This window comes from Octopus sinensis, linkage group LG2, assembly GCF_006345805.1.
Source record: "Octopus sinensis linkage group LG2, ASM634580v1, whole genome shotgun sequence".
NCBI lineage: Eukaryota > Metazoa > Mollusca > Cephalopoda > Octopoda > Octopodidae > Octopus > Octopus sinensis.
In genome coordinates this window covers 30,994,815-31,021,317 of record NC_042998.1, presented here as the reverse complement: position 1 = coordinate 31,021,317, position 26,503 = coordinate 30,994,815, and the positions used below count along the sequence as shown (strand labels likewise).

Below are 26,503 nucleotides of genomic sequence, written 5' to 3'. Positions count from 1 at the left end.
GTGTGCTATTGTGAAAAATCATGAACATTTGGAAAGTAAATAACTTTAAAATTGTTATATAGACACTTGGATAAGACCATGTTGTTTAACATATTTCATGTTTTCTCAAATCCATTAAAACAAAGAGGTATTTGTAAATATTCTTTAGAGAGTCTATGATTTTAATAACAAGGTAAATTCTTAAGAATTGATCCTAACTGTAAATCTCAAGTAAGATTTTTTTTTCTTTAATTTGAATTTCTTTTTTCATAATATCGAACTATGAAGTCCAATAAAAGTTAATGAGTTGTACATGCAACGAGTATCCACACAGTTTCCATCTATGAAATTCCACCTCAAATTATTGGTCAAACAGCTTATGCTACAATAAAAAAAAAATTTTTTTTTAAATGAAAAGAATATATTTTGACATACCTCACAAGCATCTATCAAAGTTGAAGGAGGCTTTAGGCAGTCATTAACTCTCCAAGTATGGGCAAATTCAGAAGGTACTTTTTCATTTGAATTGGATCTTGTTAGAAAGTCATTTGTAGAATCCTGATCTCTGTTGCCACACAGACCTTGTACTTTTCCAGCCCATTCCTCGCTCAGTTGGACATAAAGTCTAGTACCTAATATGTATAAATATAAGATAATAACATATGCATGTCAAAGCTGGTTATCCATTCTATCTCTCACATTCTTTCTAATAAATTTCAAAGTTTCCTTACCTTTATCCCATGTAAGTGTAAAACCTATACTTGTATGAACTATATAAGTGAATTCGGTTGCCTTCACTGAAAAATTATTTCTGACAAGACCTCTATCAGAAATATCCGTGCCATCAAAGGTTGGTGGCTTTCCTTGTACAAAGTGAATGGTTTTGTTGAAGATTTTTAACTCAACATTCTTTGTGCAATATGTAAACGGGAAGTTGCATTCAATATTCCTGACAATAACTTTAAATGTTCCATCCAATGATTCTGTAAAGGTATATGCACAATCGCTTTCAAAGGAGTAGTGAAGACCATCGTATGTAGAGTAGTGAGATGCACCAGATGTCCAACATTCAGCTGAAATAGAAATATAATGCTTGTTTACAATTTGGTTTAGCAAACTTTATATATATATGGTTGTGTGGGATATTACATACATACATTTTAATATATATTTTGGGTAAGGCTGGATCAGATGGAACACATTTCACAAAAGTGTTTATTTTCGACACATTGGTAAAACTACATCATTTTTAATATATATATATATATATATATATTTACATATACGTTTATTGTCTTCATCATTTTCGTTAATCATCATCATCGTTTAACGTCCGCTTTCAATGCTAGCATGGGTTGGCTGATTTGACTGAAGGCTGGTGAACCAGATGGCTGCACCAGGCTTCAATCTTGATCTGGCAGAGTTTCTGCAGCTGGATGCCCTTCCTAACGCCAACCACTCCAAGAGTGTAGTGGGTGCTTTAACATGTCACTGGTACGGGGGCCAGTTAGGTGGTACTGGCAACAACCTCGCTCGAATCTTTTACACATGCCACCGGCACAGGTGCCAGTAAGGCGATGCTGGTAATGATCACGCTTGAATGGTGTCTTTTACTTGCCACCGGCATGGAGGCCAGATAGCTGCTCTGGCAACGATCACGCTCGGATGGTGTTTATAACACCCTACTAGCACGGGGCTTGAGTGCCAGTAAGGCGATCACACTGAAATGGTGCCTTTTATGTGCCACTGGCACGGAAGCTGGTTAGCTGCTCCGACAACAATCTCACTCATATGGTGCTCTTTGCACTCTGCTAGCATGGACGCCAGTCATCGAATTTGATTTTGATTTCACTTGCCTCAACAGGTCTTTGCAAGCAGAGTTTTAGTGTCCAAAAAATGAAAAGGTACACAAAAGTGGGCTGGTTATGCCCCTGGCATTTCCATAAAACCAACCGGTGGGCTTATCCTTTGGAGAAGTTTTATCAAAAGCAAAGTTGTCATTTTGGACATCAACAAAGCTTTCAACCATGTCTGGCATGTAACTCTCCTTTCAAAACTGTCTGTCTCTCATCATTTGAATTACATTTCACTATCATTGTCTATTGATAAAGCTTTTTCTATCCCTCATACTATCAACTATGGCATGCCCTAAACTTTACTTTTGTTACCCTATTTCTTTACACCATTGACTTATCCCCACATCCAACTACACCCACACTTATGCAGATGACACTAAACTTCATTCTTTCCTAATACATCCGGCCATGTGTCTTCCACTTTCAATGGGTCAATTCCACACACCAACTCCCATGCACTCCATGAACAGAGACCTTGAAAATATTTTCCAATAGAGATATGCCAATTTTGTTTTTTTCAAGAACAAGGAAATACATATACTAGTCATATAAAGAAAACCTTATCACACGACATTTCTCTCCTTCAATCATAATCTCCACTCAACTAGAGTCCACAAAACCACTCCAATTGTTTGGTCTTCTTAACACTAAGGATCTCTTCTGACAAAAATACCTCCTTAACATAATTCAGACTACATCTCAATAACTGGCCCCTCAATTCAGAGTCAAAAGGTTACTCAGCCTCCACAAAATATTGACACTTCTTTTCAGTTTAAGTGCAAATGCACTTGTGGTAGTGAGGTTAATTGGGAAATTTTCCTTTCATCATATTTCGACATGAAGCATGTGGCCAAGTGTTTAGGTTGTTATGCTCACAGTTGCCTGATTGATTCTCGAACCAGTTGGCATGTTTAGTTATTAGAATACAAATAAAAGAATAATTTTCATGTATGCGCAGGAGTGGCTGTGTGGTAAGTAGCTTGCTAACCAGCCACATGGTTCTGGGTTCAGTCCCACTGCGTAGCATCTTGGGCAAGTGTCTTCTGCTATAGCCCCGGGCCGACCAATGCCTTGTGAGTGGATTTGGTAGACGGAAACTGAAAGAAGCCTGTCGTATATATATATATATATGTATGTATGTTTGTTTGTGTGTCTGTGTTTGTCCCCCTAGCATTGCTTGACAACCGATGCTGGTGTGTTTATGTCCCCGTTACTTAGCAGTTCGGCAAAAGAGACCGATAGAATAAGTACTAGGCTTACAAAAAGAATAAGTCCTGGGGTCGAGTTGCTCGATTAAAGGCGGTGCTCCAGCATGGCCGCAGTCAAATGACTGAAACAAGTAAAAGAGTAAAGAGAGTATGTATTGTCAAAGACAATCCAGGCTAATGGAATCTATTGATTATAACAATGTTTCAGCAGGGTCATTTCTGTTGCCAACAAGCCATAGTGCTGCATCAAAGAAGTGGGCTTCTACCTCTATTTAAATATGATGAAATTATATTAGTCAAGGTGCATAGACTTCCCAGCCCTCAGTACTGTGGCACTCCTAGCATCTACCTGTGTGCAGGTGACATCTAGAATAGAATTAATGAGCATATTTTGCTTAGACAATTTGTTTCCCCACCAATCTAAATAGTTCTCACATCATTAGAGATATATGAGTATAAGGATATTAGTACCAGTGATTTTCAAAATTGTAGATGATGATAAGCTGAAGAAATTTTAGAGTTACTGATTTTTATCAATTAAGGAGCAAAATTTTTAAAACTTGGGCTTAAAAAAAAATTATTGTATGTTTTTTTATGCAATTAACAAACTAACCTGGACAGTCTTCTGGAGTATTCCTCTGCTGCCATACTGAATTCATACATTCTCTAAAATACCAAAAAAAAATATAAATGAAATCAAGAGTATAGAATTTCACTGTTGAATTTGAGATAAAGCAAAATGAAATTGTGTGCTTTGCTTGATAATTCTATTGGAAAGCAATTGGCAAATAAGGATGATTACTTCATCAAACTGTTTTTCTTAGTTCAAGGATAAAGACAAATCACAGATCCCTTAGAGGAGATGGCCCTGCTTGATATGTAGAAAAGGTGTCAAGAGAAACTGCATACGGTGTACCCAGCGCAAGCTATGGACACATAAGAGGTGCAGCAGTATCGTTGGAAGACTAGCAGAGTCTTTACATGTGGCAGACGAGCAGGTACATTAAACACAAGGAATGTATAAAAAAAATAGACACCCTCCAATGTCAGTAGGGATCCTTTGAAGTAGTAGATAGTTTCCATTATTTAGGTGACCAAGTTAGCAGTGGTGGAGGATGCTCTGAAAGCCTAGCTGCTAGAATAAGAATAGGTTGGGTAAAGTTCAGAGAGCTACTACCTCTGTTAGTAATGAATGACTCCCCTCTCAGAGTGGAAGGCAGATTGTATGATGCCTGTGTACGAACAGCTATGCTACACGACAGTGAGACAGTCTGTGATTACAGGGGATATGCAAAGGCTTGAAGGGAATGAAGCCAGTATACTTCACAGGAGGAATAAAGTCAGTGTGCATATATGACAGAATGTAAGTGATCTGAGAGAAAAACTGGGTATATGAGGTATCAGTTGTAGGATGCAAGAGAGAAGACTGTGCTGGTGTGGTCATGTGATGTGTATGAATGAAGACAGTTGCATCAAGAGGTGCTGATTTCTAATCGTAGAGGAATATATGGGAGGGATAGGCTCAGGAAGATGTGGGCTGAAGTGATGAGAAAGGCTCTACAGATGTCTTCACAGAGGGGATGACAGGGGACTGAGACTCTTGGCAATTTGCACGGTGCTTGAGAAGAAACACCAAGCAAAGTAAAATCAGCTGAGTGTTGCTAATCTTGTAGGCTCATGGGTGCTGGTGCTATGTAAAAAGCACCTGTACTGGAGTCAGTAAAAGCACCCAGTATCCTCTGTAAAGTGGTTGGCATCAGGTTAAATGATCATTATATATATATATATATATATATATATAATATAACCCATGCTACCATGGAAAACAGATGTTAAACAATGATGATTATTTATATATATATATATATATATATATATATATATATATATATATACACACTGGGGTTGGATGAAATAATGGAAACATCTTAAAATTTCAAACAAATTTATTTTAATATGGGGTAGGACCGCCTTTGGCAGTAATTACAGCTTGAATTCTACAAGATATGGACTCGTACAAAGTTTGAATTGTTTCCAAAGGAATTTTTGTCCATTCTTCAGCTAAAACAGTCTCCAGTTCTTGTAGTGATGATGGTGGAGGATATCAATTCCTTACTTGTTTTTCTAAAATGCATCATAAATGTTCAATAATATTGAGATCTGGGGACTGTAGTGGCCAAATAAGATGTTCAACTTCACTAGAATGTTCCTCGTGCCATTCAGTAACAACTTTAGCTGTGTGAATTGGAGCATTATCAGCCCGAAAGATTGTGTTTCCCTCCGGAAACAGTTCCGCAACCATAGGATGAATTTGATGAGATAAAATGCTTTAATAGTCTGCCATGAAGGGAAATCATTGGGCCGGCAGATTTCCAAGATATAGCTGCCCCAGATCATCACAGATCCTCCTCCATGTTTAACAGTTGGAAGAATACAGTCTGGGTCAAATGCTTCTTTTGGCTGTCTCCACATGTATACTTGACTGGTGATCAGAAATCAGGTAAAGGATGATTTGTCCAAGAAAACAACATTCTTCCACTGCTCTAGGGATGAATTCTGTAGGTTTTTACTCCACTCTAAATGCTTTGCAACCTTTGTTTTAGAAAGTAATAATAGTGAAACAAGCTTTTGACTGTTTTATAGATATTTCAAAATTATGATGCTATGTGTTTCCATTATTTTGTCCAACCCCTGTATATATATATATATATATATTTTGTGAAATAGAAAGATGAATAATCTTGTTGCAGATTAATCAAAAGTTTAACCGATACCTTGGTAGCAAAAATCACAGCAGAAGACAGCACGGTTGGAGGTACAACCATATGGTGTTGCAACCATGCGTTGGTGTGGATAATTGAATTATAATATTATTAGTGAATTGAAGAAATGGAGTTGAACGAAGATTGAACAGAAATCGTTTTATTGCATTCTACACGTGTTTCGAAAGCCACAATTTACCAAATTCCGATTGAATAAGGAGACCATATTGTGTCTTTCTCTTCAGGAAGAAATAGGAAATCCGTTGGAAAAAACAAAAACAGAACAGAGGCGGAGCAAAACAAATCGAACGAGGCTCCTAAGAGCCCATGGCCAAACGATTTCTGTTCAATCTTCGTTCAACTCCATTTCTTCAATTCACTAATAATATATATATATATATATATATATATATATATATACATATATATTCCTGTCGAAAGACACCTGCCTGTGACGTCCTGTTTTTGTTATTATTATTATCATTATTGTTTTTACGTATTTTTGTATTCTTATTTGTGTAACATTGTCCATTTTTCCGTCCCTGTTTTGTATACATTCGAGGCTTTCTTCCAAGGAATCTAATGTGCTTGGCTTAGATTTTTCTTTGGGGCTGGCCAGATCGGAGCAATCTCAAGATTAATCAGACGAAATTGCGAGGATGATCCGGTTCTTGACTGAAGATTGAAGGCTTCGAATGTCCCGTCTGTGTTTTTTGTATTGTCTTCTAAATGTCTTACGTTCTTGTCCCAGTTTGTATTTATATATATATATATATATGTAGCCAAATATTTGAATCTATTCCTATGGATACAAAATCGGGGCATAGCAGCTGATGGATACATATAATCATTTACAGGCTATTCAGCTTGCTTCCAGGTACATGACACTAATAGCCACAAGAATGGTGAAACATCAATGTCCATCACTGCTGGATAGGATTTGGGGTGAGTTGTCTTGCCTGTCTATGACTTTCAGGTGCTTTAGTGCCGGGCATTTTGAGAGAGTCACCTCCACTGTGTCAAATTGCAGCCTACATGCAAATGAGCAAATCACATACGTTGAGTATATGTTTTTAATAATGATTAAATAGTACATTTGCTGATGTGTGCAAAATTTGGTGAAGCTGAAATTAATTAACTAGAGTTGCATGAAGTAGCATTTAATGAAATATATTGGGTGTTTCTAGGGCTAAAGGATGTATGGGTCAATGGTTGTTTTGCGGATATTGATTGTTTGGTGAGACAAAGACAGGATATACTTATAAAATATCAGTGTCATATTGAATAGAAATGGAATTTGTAATTAACGATGAAAATAGACATGTTCAGAGAATCAGACAGGAGTGAATGAAGATGTTTAGTTTGGCATAAGATGTTCTGACCGTTTGATTATTCCCAGAAGTCTTCATTAATTATCAAGACATTTGAGAGTTTTGGTTTCTCTTATGTTTTTATATAAGTCTTGGCCACTTTGTGACAAGAGAAAGGGCAACGCACAGGATGTCTTTCAGGGCCTCCATGATTGTTGAGAAAAAGGAAGAACGTTGTCAGCTGATTGAAAACCTAGTCCAAATGTTTACAATGTTTACAACTGGGTGAATTTGTCAAAAAGGCTCCAAAACCCAAATGATTGCCTCTACCTGGGCAGTGGTTATAACTTGAAATTAGAATCATCTTTTATAAAACATATCTAATAATTTTATTGAAATCCTTAGTAAATGAAGTAGCTATGCTGTTAAATAGAATTTTGGTACTTACAATTTTTTGCAACCAATATCCAATTTGGTTCCTGCCGGCTTCCACACATTTCCATATTTGCAAGGACATTGACTTGGTAAAACACAATTACCCTGATTTCAAAAAAAATTTTTAAAAGGCAAAGATTAAGTTGTAGGAATGTATCTGCATTCTGCTTAGTATTGATTAGAAAAAAAAGCTTGCCTTGTTATTTGGTTATGTAGAGATTTTGGGAATCTTTTGAAATTTTTGTTATGGTAAAGTCAAAAGTGAAAGTTGTGAGCCTGTGATCTTTGAAAAGACTGGTGCAAAGGAAAATGTAGGAAGAAATCATGAGTTTTGTGATATTTTTATACTAAAGACTTTATCTACATGTTTGCAAGAATGAACTTGCTAACAATACCCACAGGACAGATAGTGGTGTTAAGTTGGATGACAGACTAAGCATACCATCCAGAATCTAAAAGTCTTGCCTCAGCTGTAGCTACCTTCACCACAAGACAAACTTTTAATTCTTCTATTGCTTTTGTCATTGGTAACATTCACAATGTATAAACTTGGCACAGAAGTCTCATGTCTATCCATCTAGGTGAGTGAGAGTCAAATTTTATTGAAACTTTTTCAATACAAACAGCTTTCTTCCATTGTAAAAATGAGTTTTTTCTTAATTAACTGTGCTGCTGCAACAATGAGTTTCAATGTAAACTGTAACAATCTGATTAATTGTATTCTATGTTTTATTTCTAAGTGATAAACTATAAATTTTTATAGAATTCAGAGCTAACACTGTAAGTTACAGCATTATAATTTACTCTGCTAGCTCTTAATTCAATACAAAATCTACAGTTTATCACTCGAAAGTAAGAATATTACACTGCTAACACAAAAAAGTAAGACATTTGGTGATGGCATTTAAAAAATTTGTTTAGTATAACTATTTATAGGAAATGGAATTTTGTGAACTCTACTTGTAATAATTCCAAACATTCACTCTCTTATAAACATTTTGTTATAATTTTTATAATACTCAACTTCATCATCATCATCATTGTTTAATGCCCGCTTTCCATACTGGCATGGGTTGGACAATTTGACTGAGGACTGGCAAACCAGATGGTTGCACCAGGCTCCAGTCTGATCTAGCAGAGTTTCTACAGCTGGATGTCCTTCCTAACGTCAACCACTCCGAGAGTGTAGTGGGTGCTTTTACATGCCACTAGCACGAGGGCCAGTCAGGCGGTACTGGCAACAACCATGCTCAAAATTATATATCCCAACTTGTGGGATATATAATTATTTCAACAGATATAAAATATTTTTCATCAGACTTTGAGCTGGGTAGTCTTAATTTTGTAATTATGGACTGAATGAAAGGTATAAAAATATATGAAAAAAATCAAAACTCGAATAATATAATTCAAAAGATGCAATTAATATTAATTAGTGTAAGGTGGAAAGCTGGCACACTCATTAGCATGCCAGGCAAAATGCATGATGGCATTTCATCCATTATTATGTTCTGAATTCAAATTCTGCTGAGTTTACCCCTGCCTTTCATCCTTTACAGGGTCAATAAAGTAAATATCAGCTGAATGTTGGGGGTCAATTTAACTGACTAACACCCACACCCAGCCTTTGCCAAAATTTGAGACCAAAGGTAGCGAGCTGGCCAGATCACTGGTACACTGAGCTCAGTGACATTTTGTTTGACTTTATACTCTGCGTTCAAGTTTTGCTAGGTTCACTTTGCCCAACACTGGGATCGATGTAATTCCCCCAAAATTTGAGGCCTTAGTAGAAAGGAATACTAGTTAATATTTTTACTGTCTCCTCTTGCCTGATTAAGCACTAAACAGAAATCGTCATCATCATCATCATCGTTTAACGTCCGCTTTCCATGCTAGCATGGGTTGGAAGATTTTGACTGAGGGTTGGCGAACCAGATGGCTGCACCAGGCTCCAATCTTGATTTGGCAGAGTTTCTACAGCTGGATGCCCTTCCTAACGCCAACCACTCCGAGAGTGTCGTGGGTGCTTTTTACGTGCCACCAGCATGGGGGCTAGTCAGGCAGTACTGGCAATGACCTCGCTCGAATCTTTTTACACATGCCACCGGCACAGGTGCCAGTAAAGTGACCAAATATTTTTGAGATTTACTTACATCTGGAGAGGTCACATAATCTGGAGGACATCTGCAACCTTCATACTCTTCTTCATAAAGTATACACGGTTGAGGTTTGGATAAAGTATGACAGGTTTCTTGACAGTCTGTTGCATTGTTGACCCATGTATGATTTTTGCGGCAGATCACTTCTTCTGTAGTTGTATTGCACTCCCATGTACCACTAGCACATGTACTGAAAGCAGAAAATTGTATTACTTAGACCTTAACATTATTTACATCAACTACATCATAATCATCATTGTTTAACGTCCACTTTCCATGGGTTGGATGATTTTGACTGAGGGCTGGCGAACCAGATGGCTGCACCAGGGTCCAATCTTGATCTGGCAGAGTTTCTACAGCTGGATGCCCTTCCTAACGCCAACCACTCTGAGAGTGTAGTTGGTGCTTTTTATGTGCCACCAGCACAGGAGCCAGTCAGGCGGTACTGGCAATGACCTTGCTCGAATGTTTTTACACACACCACCAGCACAGGTGCCAGTAAGGCGACATTGGTAATGATCACACTCGAATGGTGCCCTTTTACGTGCCATGGGTACAGAAGCCAGTTAGCCGCTCTGGCAACGATCACGCTCGGATGGTGCTCTTGGCACCCTACTAGCATGGGCACAAGTGCCAGTAAGGCAACGCTGGTAACGATCCCACTCGAATAGTGCCTTTTATGTGCCACAGGCACGGAAGCTGGTTAGCCACTCTGTCAACGATCACACTTGTATGGTGCACTTTGCAGCCCGCTAGTTCGGATGCCAGTCATTTGTAAATACGAGGTCTGATCAATAAGTATCCGAACTGGTGCTATGAAAACAAAACCAGAATGTGTACCAATTTGGCATTTAATCTCCTTCAAGATAATCCCTTTCAGAATCCAAGTACTTAATCTAGCACTGTTTCCATTGATGGAAGCATTCCTGGAACTTGTTTTCTGGGATAATCAGCAGCTGCCTCATTGCATTCACTTTGATTTCCTCAACATCCTGAAATCTTCTTCCTTTCAAGTGGGATTTGATTTTTCGAAAGAGGAAAAAGTTGCAAGGGGTGAGATTGGGGGAATAGAGTGGCTGGCAGACCTGGGGAATGCTGTGCCTAGCTAAAAACTGCTGCACAAGCTGTGCTGAATGGGCAAGTGCATTGTCAACTGAAAGCAGTTTTGGCACAAACTTGGCAGACACATGTCTCATACCCAAATCTTCAGTGATAACAGACTTAACTGAACCATAACTAATCTGCACATTCTCTGATAACTCACTGATGAGGATTCGATAATTTCCTCTCACAGCTGCATCCACATCTGCGATGTTTTTCTCAGTTCTGTTGGTTGCAAGTCCCTCAGAATTTTCGTCATTATCGAAATTTTTTTTTATCATACACTCCTCTCCATACACTTCTGCAACTTTGCGTAGGCTTCTGAGCAGGTATTGCCAAGCTTTTGGCAAAATTTGATGTAGATTCATGTCAATGCGATGACCACACACTACACATGTTCCTTCCAAGCACTGTTGTAAACAGTGGAAGTGAGCTAGAATGTTAAAACTTAGTGTGCATGGACAGCAGAGTTCAAGGTCAATCTTTGCCTAATAGCTTTACTCTGCATGCTTTAGCTTTGTTACTATGGCAACAGTCTGGATACTTATTGATCAGACCACTTATTTTCCCAAATACAACAACGTAATAATAGAAAGAAAAAGTTACTTTTCTTCAATTTACATGATTAGGTTGATGATGCTGGAGGTAATGATGCTATGATAATGCTAATGGTAATAATGTGGGAGCTTCAAAGTGGTCACTAGCGCTGCTAGAAATAACAACTAAATCATAGTCAATCTACAACATACCATCTTCAATAATCTTATATAAGGAAAGAACACATTGGATGACATAGTAGTCTTGGATTCACTATGCTTTAATATAAGAACATGATGATAATGGCTGGCATGCCCTTGATCAAAGGCACATACATTCAGAGCTGATCTGGGGTTAAATAATGACAACTAAAGTGAAGAAAGTGATGGTGTACCACAAGTCATCTTTAATACTGTTTATCTAGTAATATGAATATTGACTAAGATTTGCAGCAGGTTATATGAGAAACTGAACGAATCCCCTGCAGTGGTGAGGCAATTCTCACTAGGTCAGTTAGTTACTTGTCTTGGTCATTGCTTCTGTGAGGCCTAAAGTTCATAGATCATGCTTCACCACCTCGTCCCATGTCTTCCTGGGTCTACCTCTCCCACAGCTTCCCTCCACAGTTAGAGATCATTGCTTCTTTACACAGCTGTCCTCCAAATTCCACTGAGGTCAACTCTTTATCTTCCATACCTTTGGAATCAATAAAATAAGTAATGGGTTACCCAGAAAGTACGTGCCGATTTTTAAAGGAAAAAAAAAGGTCAATAAATACTTGCTATTACAGTTTTAATCAACCAAATATGAACCATTTTGTTGCACAATGCATCTCTATCTTTCCTTTAACTTGGAAATACCCTCTTCCCAGAATTGTGGTGGTTTCATAGCAAAGAATTCATCAAGGTATCTTTTTATGTCATCCAAGGAATTGAAATTTTTACCATTAAGACTATTCTGTAGAGACCTGAATAAGTGGAAATCCGAAGGAGCATTATCTGGTGAATATGGAGGGTGGGGTAACACATCCCAGCCGAGCTGCAGCAATTTTTGTCTGGTTCCCAAAGCATCAAGTGCTGAAAATGAACTTTCTTATCTTCCATTTTAAAGGATTACAGAATTAATACAGGTTATAGGAACATAAACCTTCTTCCATAAAAAGTTAGCTTAAACTGTGCTCTAAATGGAGGTGTCATCAAATCCTATTTTATAGACTCAACCATGTTCTAAAATAAGTCGTAAGTTAAGCTACTATAAATCGGCATGAACTTTCCGGACAACCCAATACTAGCTGAGTGTTGAGGTTCAGGTAACCTGAATTTGCTGGCCTTGTGCTAAAATTTTAAACTATTGTTATAATAACAGCAAGCTGGCAGAATTATTAGTACATTGGACAATATGGCAAGTTGGTAGAATCATTACCAGACTGGACATTTTAGATTCTGAGTTCAAATTCCTTCAAGATTGTGAGTACGGGGGTCGATGTAATTGATTTAATCTTGTCCCTGAAATTGCTGGCCTTGTGCCAAAATTTGAAACCAATGAGGAAAACACTAAAATTGATTACTTACCAATCTCGGCCAAATATCTGTACAGATTCACCATTCTCGTAATGTTTCTTGTGGTGTTTATCATAGCAGGTACACTCTGAGATTTTTACACATATTCCAATATCGTTCATCAATGTGCCATCTGGACACTGACACCCAGATATGCAGCCAGTTTTGCATTGTGACAAGTCCTTATCTAAGTCATGACATGATGTCAGGCATGAAGATTTACAGCTTAAATATTGCTGACCTGTACCTTCAGGACATGTTATGCCTGTAATGATATTGAAAATGTATAATTTAAACTTTAACAATAACATGGAAAACATCAAAACAAACAAGGAACCAAGAATTTAAGGTCATTGAAATTAGTAACTGAGTAACTAAACCATAGGGGAAAATAATAAACACATACATACATGTATATATATATATATATATATATATATATATATATGTGATATATATGTGGCGTTAGGAAGGGCATCCAGCTGTAGAAACACTGCCAGATAAGACTGGAGCCTGGTGCAGCCTTCTGGCTTTCCAGATCCCCGGTCGAACCGTCCAACCCATGCTAGCATGGAGAACGGACGTTAAACGATGATGATGATGATGATGATATATATATAATAATTATTTGAGGGAATATTAATCTTAACTTACAGGGAAAAAAATTCAATTTAGAAATACTAAATCAAATTTCACACAATATATATATATATATAAAAATTAGAAAAAATCAATTTTCTTATTTTTATATATATATATACAAATAAGACAACCGATGTTGGTGTGTTTACGTCCCTGTAACTTAGTGGTTAGACAAAAGACGCTGATAGGATAAGTACTAGGCTTACAAAGAATAAGTCCTAGCATCGATTTGTTCGACTAAAGACGGTGCTCCAGCATGGCCACAGTCAAACTGACTGAAAAGAATAAAAGAATATGTATACACACACACACATACATATTTTCTTGCAGACTACCTTATTGGCAAATAGCAGTGACCTCTTCATGGCTGGTGACTTCAATCGACATGTCGGGCAGCATCTGAACAGCTTCTATGGGGTGCATGGAGGTTTTGGAATTGGTTCCCACAATGAGTTTGATGGAGTTATGTGATGCAAATGATTCTAAAATCTGCAATACTAGTCAGTCACTTGTTCACTTATTAATCGGTCAGTCACCTGTTCACTTACTAATCGGTCAGTCACCTGTTCACTTATTAATCAGTCAGTAACCAGTTCACTTATTAATCTGGTGTCCACACAAGCTAGATTGACAACATTCTCACTAGAAAGCAGGAAAGTGAGTTAATTATACAATGCAAGTCCTTCCCAACTGAAGAGTGTATCCCTTAGCATAGGCTTGTTATTACTGACTTCAGATTCAGCTCCTTGCCATATTACCTGACAGGGTCAGCAGTGGTTGTCAGAGGGTTTCTATGACTTCACCAGCCTCAATTCCTGACATCCTAATTCACCTGATGGTAATTCTATGGTCTACTATGCTTGCGGTGCAGTTGAGAAAGATACCGTGTGTTCTGTCTGCTACCCCACTGCTGAACTGGTGGCCAAGATCAAGGAACTGTTTGAAAGTCATTTTAGGGACACAGTGAAAAGCAGATGCTCTAAGTTCTGGAACCGCCTAGAAGCCATGATGGAAGCTAAGGGCTGCTACTGTGGCTAAATTGTTATCTCTCAGCCATAATCTTCATATTAGAAAATTTTTTAAATACTTTTAATTTTGGATGGGATTATGTGTTTTCTTTTCCTTTAAGAAAAACTGCTAGACTTAGCATGTATGTATATATATACTTATATATATGTATGTATGTGTGTGTGCATATGTGCATATATATGTATGTATATGTGTGTGTATAAATATATATATACATGCACATAAATACACACACACATATATATACATATATATAATATATGACTTGGTATGTATTCAACAGCCAAGGATGGAACTGTTTATGTTCTGAGATTTTAACTCAGATTATAGAAGGATGAAATTAAATGTTGCAAGGCAACCATCAATGGGGTCTACTTTTTCTGCCACACCTCTGCCTTAACAAAGTCACTAAGAGAAAAATTAACTGTTATTTAGTCATTACTAATCACACTAAACAAATATTTTTAATCTTTAGTAAACACATAAATTAATAAATACTGTTATTCGCAAGAGGCACAACTGAGACATTTGCAAAAGGAGACAAAGCTTTTTACTTACTACAAGCATCATTGATTGTGGAATTAGACTGCCAGTCAATAGTGATATTATTTTCAGCACATTCTCTTGTATAAGCTTCCAGGGCAATGCAAAATGCTTGTTTATTGTAATTTAAACTATTGCACATATCCCTCATGCAAAGTTTTTTATATGTGTCTGATCGAACAACGCTTAAACATTCTTCAAATACTGGACTTTCCTCCAAAATTGAGCAGTACTTTGTAGCCGTTTCTAAGTTCTGAAAGAATATTATGTGTTCAAATATTTTATTTATTAAGGAAGGAGTAAAAAGAGAAACACAAACAACAGCATATATTATGCATGATACATGTATTTATATGCTTTTATAGAAAAATATTTCCAGATAACCAAAGATTCCGCATAAGCCATGTACGGGGATGATGTCAATAAGATGAGAGTTGGCCATGAGAGTACAGTAATGAATTCAGTATGTCGGTAGGCATTCACTAGGGTTCATTTCCCACTCCCCTCTTATTCATCATTGACCACTAAGTCATAACAGAAGAATTCAAGATTGGCTTCCCCAGGGAACTAGTAAATATTGATGATTGCATTCTCATACCAGAATCATCATCATCATCATCGTTTAACGTCCGTTTTCCGTGCTAGCATGGGTTGGACGGTTCGACTGGGGTCTGGGAAGCCAAGAGGTTGAACCAGGCTCCAGTCTGATCTGGCAGTGTTTCTACAGCTGGATGCCACTCCTAACGCCAACCACTCTGTGAGTGTAGTGGGTGCTTTTTACGTGCCAGGCGAGGCTGGCAATGGCCATGATCGGTTGGTGCTTTTTACATGCCACTGGCACAGAATCCAGTCAAGGCGGCACTTTGCATTGGCCACGTTCAGATGGTGCTTTTTACGTGCCACCAGCACACAAAAGAATTCCAGGTGTGAATGTAAAACCTGAAATTGAAGGTCTTACAGTTAACTTAGCAAAGACCAGCATTCTAGTAAGCCGGAAAACAGATAGAACTCTACCTCCTTCAGGTAAATGGCCCTGCTTAGTATGTAGGAATGGTGTAGGCAAATGGTGCTGAGTAGTGACAGGAAGGTTAGTGGAGAAAGTAGTGTTTATATGTGGAAAATGCAGAGATGCCATAAAAACCTAAGATACATTGGAAATAGATTTTGTCAAATGCCCTGGAGAGTTGCTAGAGATAGTAGATAGTTTATGTTACCAGTACAGCTTAATTAGCCATAGGAATATGTCCTGAAATGAAAATATAGTTGCTAGAATAAGAATGGGATAGAGTGAGTTCAGAGAGCTATTTACCACTATTGGAAATAGAAGGTCTCTCTTTCTTTCTCTCTCTCTCACATATATATGTGTGTGTGTATATATATATATATATATATATATATATATATATATATATACACATATATATATATATACACACACACACACACACACACACATATATACATACACTCCACTATATGTATATATAAATCCAAAAAATGTAACAAGAATGCAACAGACAACAATAAGATGTCCAGACAGATAGGCAATACAAAACAGACAAGAAAAAATAAGGACGGGTCCATTGCAGCCTTCTCTCATCAGCCAAGTATGCAGATCGTCCTTACAGTTTTCGCCAGTTACACTTGAGATTGTTAAAATCTGGCTGGCCCCAAAAATCTAAGCTTAGAGCATTAAATTTTGGGGGAGAAAGCAAGTGAGTGTGTATATTTTTTTTCGTTGTTTTGTACACATTCTCTTGAAATACAGATAACTGGAAATTTTCATAGAAATGATTCTCCTAGAACTGGGGTCCATAGATAAAAAATGGTTGAGAAACCACTGATCTAGACTAAACCCAATTTAACATTTAATAGAAGGACAAATAGGAATTACTGCTCAAATAATATTTGATTAATCCTTAAACAGTCGGAGAGGGTTGCACCAATGTGTGTGCCTAATCGACAAAAGACGAAAGGAACCACTTTTCCTTAAATGTAATTGTTATAGTCATTTTCAGTTTAAATAAGTACAAAAACCACAATAATTGTTGATCACTCACACAATAAAATTTACGATCTCATTATTGAAAATTACCATAAAATATTCAGTTTCCTTTGATGATGGCTATATTCATGTTAAATTGATGATGTCAGCTATTTAAAGGTTACTTAAGAAACTGAATAATACACATATAATATAAATATATCATGTGTAAAATATGTGTATATAAAATGTATTCCTGTCTGCTTTGCTTATTTTAGATCAGCTGGGGTAGCTGAAATGTAAAAATGCTGCACTTTTGAATAAAGCAGTTTAGAGTTTATATAGAGAGTTTAAAGTTTAATGAAGAGACTTTTATAAAAAAAATTAATAAAAACTTACAGAATCGTCTATAACGCATGGGTCCACATCAGTTTCTTCTACTTGTTCTGCAGGACATGATAGGCTCATAAATTCTTTGATAAACTCATTTTTATGCAATACTAATCCATTATAGCTAGTGAAATCATTATTTAAAGAATTATCAAAGTTCCCACAGAGGCCAAGCACCTGCAAAACAAATGCATAATTTTAAATAGATTAAAAATAAAGTGAGATTAAATTTTGCTCAAATAGATTTTATTAATGTATACTAAATACCGATTATTTTATTTCAGTTAAAAAATGATTCATCAAATAAATACATAATCTCATAAAAGCTAACAGTTTTGATTTAAAAGAAAGAAACAATAGAACAAATTAAATACCTAAAAGTAATATTCTTTTAGTCTTTTATCTGTTTCAGACATTTGACTGACTATGTTGAACAAGCCAACCCCATGACTTATTCGTTGTCAGCCTAGTACTTATTCTATTCCTCTCTTTTGCCGAGCTGCTAAGTTTGGTTACGTAAACACATCAACATCGATTGTCAAGCAATGATGGAGGAACAAACACAGATACACAAACATATACATACATATATATATATATATATATATATATTATATTTGAGGTGTATTCCGTTAGGAATGCAGCAGAGTACAAAATAGAGCTTGTTGACTATCTTATTCATATTATATATGTATATATATATATATATATATATATATATATATACACACACACAATTCATATTATATATATATATATATACACAATGGGCTTCTTTCAGTTTCCATCTACAATATCTACTCATAAGGCCTTGGTCAACCCGAGGCTCTAGTAGAAGACTCTTGCCCAAGGTGCCACACAGCGAGACTGAACCTGGAACCATGTGGTTGAGAAGTAAGCTTCTTACCACACTGCAATGTTCAAAAATATTTTAAAGTAGGTTTCATTTCTGCAGTATTACAATAATAACAATTTTAGTAGATAAGAACGTTATCCTTTATCTAGAATTAATAGTTCTACAGTAAGGCCAGTTCAGTATTGCTTGTTAAATCAGATGAAATGTTGGGTAAAAGTAATTATATGCATATGCTTCTAAGCTGAAGCTAATAGTCTTAAAAACATTTTCATTCAAATAAAACATACTCTTATTTCTTTATTGCCCACAAGGGGCCAAACATAGAGGGGACAAACAAGGACAGACAAAAGGATTAAGTAATAACTGGTACTTAATTAATCTGGTACTTAATTAATCGCCCCCGAAAGGATGAAAGGCAAAGTTGACCTCGGCGGAATTTGAACTCAGAACATAAGTGGCAGACGAAATACCGCTAAGCATTTCACCCGGCGCGCTAACGTTTCTGCCATACTCTTGTTTCACCAAAATATAGTTGTTAAAAGTTCAGGTCCTTAAAGATAAAACTATTTGGTTAAGATGAAAATAATCTGGCCAAACAGGGATTTTAGCCTCTATTTCAAGGAATATGTGCCATGACTTAAAAAGTATTGTTTTGAAATTAGATACTTAGTAATGTTGGTTGTTACTATTGCAGAGTTTGGTTCATATTACAAGGTGTAGTCAAAAATTATCCAACTTTGATTTTTTTTTTTGCACAAAATAATAATATGTGAGCAAAATCCACATGGGTATTAGGTGGCCACGTCCTTCGTAAGTATGTACAAAAATTATTGTGTCTGTAGGTCGCACCATTTGCCTGCAGTGACGCGTTGCGTACAGACGTGAAGAGTGTGCTGTGCGATTTTTCTTTTTGAGTCAAAATGACCGAATACATTGAGCAAAGATACTGATGTGAGGCAGCTGGAAATCTCGAACCTTTTTTATAGCAGCAGCTTTCCTAGTAGTCCTACCAATTCCTTATTTCCGTTTCCAGGTCATAATGGCGTGGAACGAAGGAAAATTTAATAAAGCATTACACAACTTTATGCATACAATCGTTATTGACAAAGTTCATAGTAGTCATAGAGCCATCACAATCATTCCTTAATAAAGCTTATGGTTTAATTCAGGGAAGAAGTTGATTTACTTCCCTTTGCTACTTTTTATTAGAAGTTATCTCCCCTTAATTTTTTAATTACTTTTGGTACGCTCGTAAACTGAACAATTCCTTCAATATCCACTAAACGACCATAGTTTTTCACATTTTTTTCCCGCTAAAAACCTATCTAATTACTGGCGCAAACTGAGAGCAGCTGGTCAAGCTCATATATTTTGATATATTTTTAAACCCATGTGTTACAGTTAGCAATACCAGGCTTTGTAGCTGATGCAACATGTTTGGAGTAGGCTGATTGAAGCTGAAAATGTGGATGGAGATGACTTAATATCTTTTTTGCTTAGCTTTCTTATTGATATGAATAAAACAGATTCAATATGAGACTTCAATTGAGATTTTAAACTTTTATTCAAAATACACTTTCCTTTTCAGCTTAAGCATAAACCACGCCCGGCGTGCTAACGTTTCTGCTAGCTCGCCGCCTTCTTACTGACAAAATTCCGTGCTGCATGTCAACCACCAGATGCAGCACCGAATTTTGTTAGTGAACAGGTCGCGGTCTAAAAGCGACGAAAATATTTTGACAAATTAAATTCAAATGTTGAAGGGAATCTAACGGTTTTTGTGTGTTTCTTAAGTGGCTTACAAGCACCTTTCACGCTGCAATTGTTTTTCTTTCAGCACACGATCGCAGATCAGGTCACTTGCTATTCAAATACATTTCCATAATTTTTAAATTCTATTTACAAACAAAAAACTTTTCAAGGGAGATCACTCGCAATATATTTTGGTAGTTATTTCCCTTGAATTTTTCCCAATCGTGGTTTTTCTTGAGAGTATAATTCATGTTAAGACCAGCAACAATGAATTGTTTCAAATTTTGGCACAAAGCCAACAATTTTTTTTGCTTAGGAGGCAATTGTCGATCACATCGCATCCAATATTTGACTGCTACTTCACTTTGGCGCTAAACATTTTGTTCAGCATGTTAACAATTCGTCCAGCTCGCCGTCTTATCATATTTCATATTGATTGGAGAAGAAAATGACCAAATGTGCTGCAGAATTTAATTTCATCCCTCTCAGTTATCAGCAAGAATCCTACTTGAGTGGAATGTTTCTACATTTAGCTCTGGTAAAAATATACACGACAAAAATACTGCCATCAATTTAGTTGAGTACACTATTCTATAAGATTACAAACAATTAGCCTTGTGCATAATTAAGAGACATCAAGTTAAATAGTTTCGTTTTCGGATTTTGTTTGCAAGATTCTTTATATGAGTTCGTGTGTTGAAGCATATTCTGTTGTGTCTGGAGAGAGTCATTTTCTTTTTGTGTCTTATAATTTAACACCCTCATCGGTAAAATAAGAAATAAGTGGAAATTTTACCAGTGAGTGTGTTAAAGGCATAAAAAGAAAATGACTCTCCCCAGTCACAACAGAAGTTAAATAGTTTTCTTCTACAGTCCAGTCTGATCCCTTTTTTTTTTTTGTTTAATATTTTTCAGGCACAAATTTTTTTTAGGAAAAACTTGTTTGGAATAAGTTGTTGCAGATTACCTTTATTCAAGACCCAGCCACCCATTGATGTATGGCAAAATGATGGTGAAATGGAGGTTGTGATGAAGATTGGAATAGAGACCTGTTCATATTGGAACCCCACTACCACCATCACCCACGTATTACACCATGTCAGGCTGCCTGTGTAACGAGCTGATGTCCTATCAATCCATATTCAAACTCTTTTACCATTGCCTGTCCTTTTGCTAATTATCATTTTTTCCCATTAGTCCCCCCACCCAAATTATGACTTCTTTTTATTCTTACTATCCCTCACTTCTTCTTGCTCTTATCATCACTCATTATTGCGTAGGAGTGGCTTTGTGGTAAGTAGCTTGCCTACAAACTACATGGTTCCGGGTTCAGTCCCACTGCGTGGCACCTTGAGCAAGTGTCTTCTACTATAGCCTTGGGCTGACCAAAGCCTTGTGAGTGGATGTGGCAGATGGAAACTGAAAGAAGCCCATTGTATATATGTATATATGTATGTGTGTGTATATATTTGTGTGTCTGTCTCCCCAACATTGCTTTACAACCGATGTTGGTGTGTTTATGTCCCCGTAACTTAGCGGTTTGGCAAAAGAACCGATAGAATAAGTACTAGACTTACAAAGAATAAGTCCTGGGATCTATTTGCTCAGCTAAAGGCAGTGCTCCAGCATGGCTGCAGTCAAATGACTGAAACAAGTAAAAGAGTAATCTCTCATCCAATGCTCCCTCCTTCATTCATTTTTGATTTATGTGTTTGCTCTCTTTCTCTCTCCAATCTTATCACTGTTTCCCTTCCATTAATACTCCCTTTATCACTCTCTTGGTTTAGTTCTTTCCTTGATAGCTCTCTTCTATTCATCCTCACCATTATGTTTCTTTGAACAAACAGAGGAGGCAGTGTAATATAGAGAAGATGCTTAATTATTGTCAGAAGTTTGCTTGTACCATGATAAAATTAACCCAGTACATTCTTGCAAAGTAGTTGGTGTTAGAAAGGGTACCCATTCATAAAAAAAAAACTATGTCAAAAACGAATGTGAAAGAAAGATGAGACTGAGTTATTGAAACAAGCAGTGACTCCAAATAAAAACTGTTTCAGACTGTATCAACCCACCCAACTTATAATATGTAATATATAATGAAATTATTGTATATAGTGCTCAGGTGCACCACAACTTGTCAAAAGTGCATATAAAGCATATGCAGTAATGTACAAATGTCTGGAAAGTGAACAGTGCATGAGTCAGATACATGCTTGCATGTGTATGGAGGGGAGAAAATCAGGTGTAGTGTTGGTGAGTCTCAGGAAGCATGGAAGTTTTGAAGGATGCAGTACTCCGACAACTAACAACAGCACGGAGAGCAGAATTATGGTAATGAGAATTATGATGCTGCTCCAGTATTAATTAATTCATTCAATAAATGATCCTAATTTATTATTTTAAATTGAAAGCTGGTAAAAATCAAATTTGTTCACTTACTTGTCCACTGAACTTCGGGTCCAGTTTTATGTAGACTGCTTCGCCTACTTCATATGAAATACTGAAATAGTCACTTTCAAGGAAGTAGAAGTTATTTGTTACTTTTTTCACAAAAATGTGGCTCCCAGAGAAAACAGTGTCATTTTGATATAGGGAATTGATGAAATACCCTGTCGGTTTGATTGAGATAGTATAATGATGCATCTTAACATTAAGTTTGAAAAAACAGTTGATGTCAGAATTAAATGGAGAAGAACAACTCTCAAATTCGAGTGATATCTTTAGATCGTTTGTTGTATTTATAGACTGAAAAGAAGGGAAAAAATTTTTTTATAGTAATTAGAAATGTGTTTTGTAATTAGATGTAAAAAGTATTAAAACAATTATTTTTCGAAAGGTTTTGTTAATTAATAAATAGAGTTATATGAACAGATGAATTACTTGAAAATATGAGTAAATGTGGGTTTTAATGGATGAAAATTAAAACTGAAATATTCAAATATCAAACACTAATTGGTAATGCTCATTCATTGAAAATCAGGAGAAAAGAGTTGTTTAGTCAGAAGATCTTTTACTGTGAAGGACTTGAAAATCCTTTTGAAAAACAAGCTATTCATATCTTAGAAACATTTTTACTCACCTGAACAAGGGTATATTCACAAGCAGCTGGTGACATGGTATAAACTGATGCATCAAAGGTAGTGAAAGTGTTTTGCCCAATGAGGCTGCATGTTTTAGGACATTGCTTTGTTGCACATTGCCATACACTGTTTACACATTCGCTGTAAAGTAAAATAAAATTTCGACAATGTAAACAATGAACCTACATTTTTTGGTTTAGAAAAGATCTTTTAAAGGAACTCTAGATAAATTGTTTATGAGACTAGTTCAGCACATTCTTAAAAATGCTAAAATTAGGACCAAAATTAGCATTTGGGGAAAATTGCAGAGTATAAAAAAGAAAACAGAGAATATTGAACATTATATAGGCATAGGAGTGGCCGTGTGGTAAGTAGCTTGCTTACGAACCACATGCTTCTGGGTTCAGTCCCACTGTGTGGCACCTTGGGCGAGTGTCTTCTACTATAGCCTCGGGCCGACCAAAGCCTTGAGAGTGGTAGATGGAAACTGAAAGAAGCCCATCGTGTATATATATATATATATATATATATGTGTGTGTGTGTGTGTGTGTATGTATATGTTTGTGTGTCTGTGTTTGTCCCCACAACATCGCTTAACAACCAATGCTGGTGCGTTTATATCTCCGTAACTTAGTAGTTCGGCAAAAGAGACCGATAGATTAAGTACTAGGCTTTCAAAGAATAAGTCCTGGGGTCGATTTGCTCGACTAAAAGCGGTGCTCCAGCATGGCCACACTCAAATGACTGAAACAAATAAAAGAAAAAAGAATAAAAGAATTACCAGGGATAGCAATCCATATATGTGGATGTTCCATTCGAGTATTTCTTTCCGTTATATTCACATGGACATTGTTCTTCAGTTATGCACTTTCCTTGTTCATAGCGTTGTCCATCAGGGCAATAGCAGCCAGGAACACAAGAAAAATCACAGCTCTCTTCTGCATTTCCACCACCACCGCCACAAAAGTTTGGGCAAGCAGGTCCACAGTCACTGTATACCATTCCTCCAGGACAATCAGTTGCTAATAAATAAATTCAAAATTTACAATTATTTTATTTTCTCTAAAAGATTTTCATTGAGCAAAATAACCAAGTACTTAAATTATTAAGTCTACCAATTCCAGTACCAGGGATTTGAAACCTTGCATTCGTAAGACACATTAATTATTATTTATTTTGATATAAGTCCCCAAATATCATTCTAAAGTTGGTACCGTTTTTAAATGTTCATGCTCGGAATATTCTGATGACTTTTTGATAAGAACAATAAATGAAATTTACATAAAGTGTTGTCTCAGCTTGGAACTGAGAAAATCAATTTATATTATGGCTTCTTTTGACATGGTCAGTTTCAATATTTTCTTTGGAGTCTGGAGAATATTTTCTCTGCGATGCCACAGGAAATTCATGGATGGTATTTGTTATCTTTATTGTATTAACCCTTTTAGCTTTTCGATTCCTTTCTCAAATGTAATGCTTCTTTATTCGTGCTGTTTTAAGTTAATCATCATCATCATCATTTAGCGTCCGTTTTCCATGCTAGCATGGGTTGGACGGTTCAACTGGGGTCTGTGAAGCCAGAAGGCTGCATCAGGCCCAGTCTGATCTGGCAGTGTTTCTACGGCTGGATGTCCTTCCTAACGCCAACCACTCCGTGAGTGTAGTGGGTGCTTTTTACGTGCCACCCGCACAGGTGCCAGACGGAGCTGGCAAATGGCCACGAACGGATGGTGCTTTTATGTGCCACCGGCACGGGGGCCAGGCGAGGCTGGCAACGGACTCATGCATTATTTTCTGGCTTAAGATTTCAGTGGTGTGTTTGTATATTTTTAGAACAATATTGTAGGGTAGGTGTGAGAAGTTGGATCTGGTCAGTTTTAATGTAAAGCTGAGAGAATATTTGGGCTGGATTTGGCTGGATTAAATATCAAAGAATTCATGAAATGGGAGTTACGAAGTCTCAAACTAGGGTATTATAATTCACGAGTCAACTGTCAGGAAACTTAGAGTGTTAGGTAAACCACCTCCTCCTCCTCATCATCATCATCATTTTAGGATAGTCAGAGGCAGACAAGTAGTGCCTATGGTTTTTGCAAGTGTTCACAAATTAGTAAGATTGGGGTGCACACCTTAACAGATGCAGACCCAAGCCCGTTGGAAACATATGAGCAGAGGAGAAGCAAACTGCTTACCACTCAGCCATATCAGAGCTATGACGACATTTTAAATTCAAAACCAAAACAAAAAAAAAAAGCTAGAATGACTGAATGTATATTTACTATTTTTTTTTTTTTTGCTTTTACTTGTTTCAGTCATTTGACTGCGGTCATGCTGGAGCACCACCTTTAGTCAAACAAATCGACCCCAGGACTTATTCTTTGTAAACCTAATACTTTTGCTATTGGTTTCTTTTGCCAAACTGCTAAGTTACAAGGATGTAAACATACCAACATAGGTTGTCAAGTGATGGTGGGGGGACAAACACAGACTCACAAATACATACATACATATACATATATATATATGTGTACTGTTGGCGATTTTTTCTCCTCTGTCTTCCCTTCTCTGGATCTTTCCTTCTCCTATGTTTCCGACGAAGAGCTCCGCTTGAAACGTTAAACCCTCCTTCTTTCCTTAGCGTTCAATAATACTATATTTGTTCCACATCCTCGCGTTGTTGTGTTTTTTTTGTGCTTTCTTGTTTGGATTAACTATATATCATCATCATCATCATCATTTAACGTCCGCTTTCCATACTAGCATGGGTTGGACGGTTCAACTGGGGTCTGGGGAGCCCAAAGGCTGCACCAGGCCAGTCAGATCTGGCAGTGTTTCTACAGCTGGATGCCCTTCCTAACGCCAACCACTCCGAGAGTGTAGTGGGTGATTTTATGTGCCACCGACACAGGTGCCAGACGAGGCTGGCGAACGGCCACGCTCGGATGGTGTTTTTATGTGCCACCGACACAGGTGCCAGACGAGGCTGGCGAACGGCCACGCTCGGATGGTGTTTTTTTTGTGCCACCGACACAGGTGCCAGACGAGGCTGACGAACGGCCACGATCGGATGGTGTTTCTTACGTGCCCACAGCACGGAGGCCAGTCGATGCGGTACTGGCTACGGCCACGTTCGGATGGTTTTCTTGTGTGCCACCGGCACTGGTACCACAAAGATACAAATTCCATTGATGTTCATCTATTTTGATTTGATTTGATTTGATTTGATCACTTGTCTCAACAGGTCTTCACAAGTGTCACAAGAAGGAAGGTATGCACAGGTGAACTGACTACGTCCCAGGTAGAGGCCACGGGTTATGGCCT

The 26,503-nt window shown here is 37.1% G+C and overlaps 2 protein-coding genes across 2 annotated transcripts in view; one reads left to right on the top strand and one right to left on the bottom strand.

The window, feature by feature from the left end:
• The window catches only part of LOC115232616, a 111,760-nt gene that overhangs the window by 13,152 nt on the left and 72,105 nt on the right, over window positions 1-26,503 (top strand). The gene's annotated exons all lie outside the window — the stretch shown is intronic.
• Window positions 1-26,503, bottom strand: part of LOC115224399 (mucin-19-like) — a 212,505-nt gene that overhangs the window by 150,570 nt on the left and 35,432 nt on the right. The window contains exons 12-22 of the mRNA XM_036512075.1: window positions 23,964-24,204; window positions 23,182-23,323; window positions 22,542-22,847; window positions 17,504-17,671; window positions 15,136-15,373; window positions 12,919-13,171; window positions 9,704-9,899; window positions 7,564-7,655; window positions 3,657-3,709; window positions 711-1,052; window positions 415-611 (exon numbers count right to left, since the gene is read on the bottom strand). Coding sequence (XP_036367968.1) covers window positions 415-611; window positions 711-1,052; window positions 3,657-3,709; window positions 7,564-7,655; window positions 9,704-9,899; window positions 12,919-13,171; window positions 15,136-15,373; window positions 17,504-17,671; window positions 22,542-22,847; window positions 23,182-23,323; window positions 23,964-24,204 — 2,228 coding nt within the window. The remainder of the gene's footprint in view (window positions 1-414; window positions 612-710; window positions 1,053-3,656; window positions 3,710-7,563; window positions 7,656-9,703; window positions 9,900-12,918; window positions 13,172-15,135; window positions 15,374-17,503; window positions 17,672-22,541; window positions 22,848-23,181; window positions 23,324-23,963; window positions 24,205-26,503) is intronic.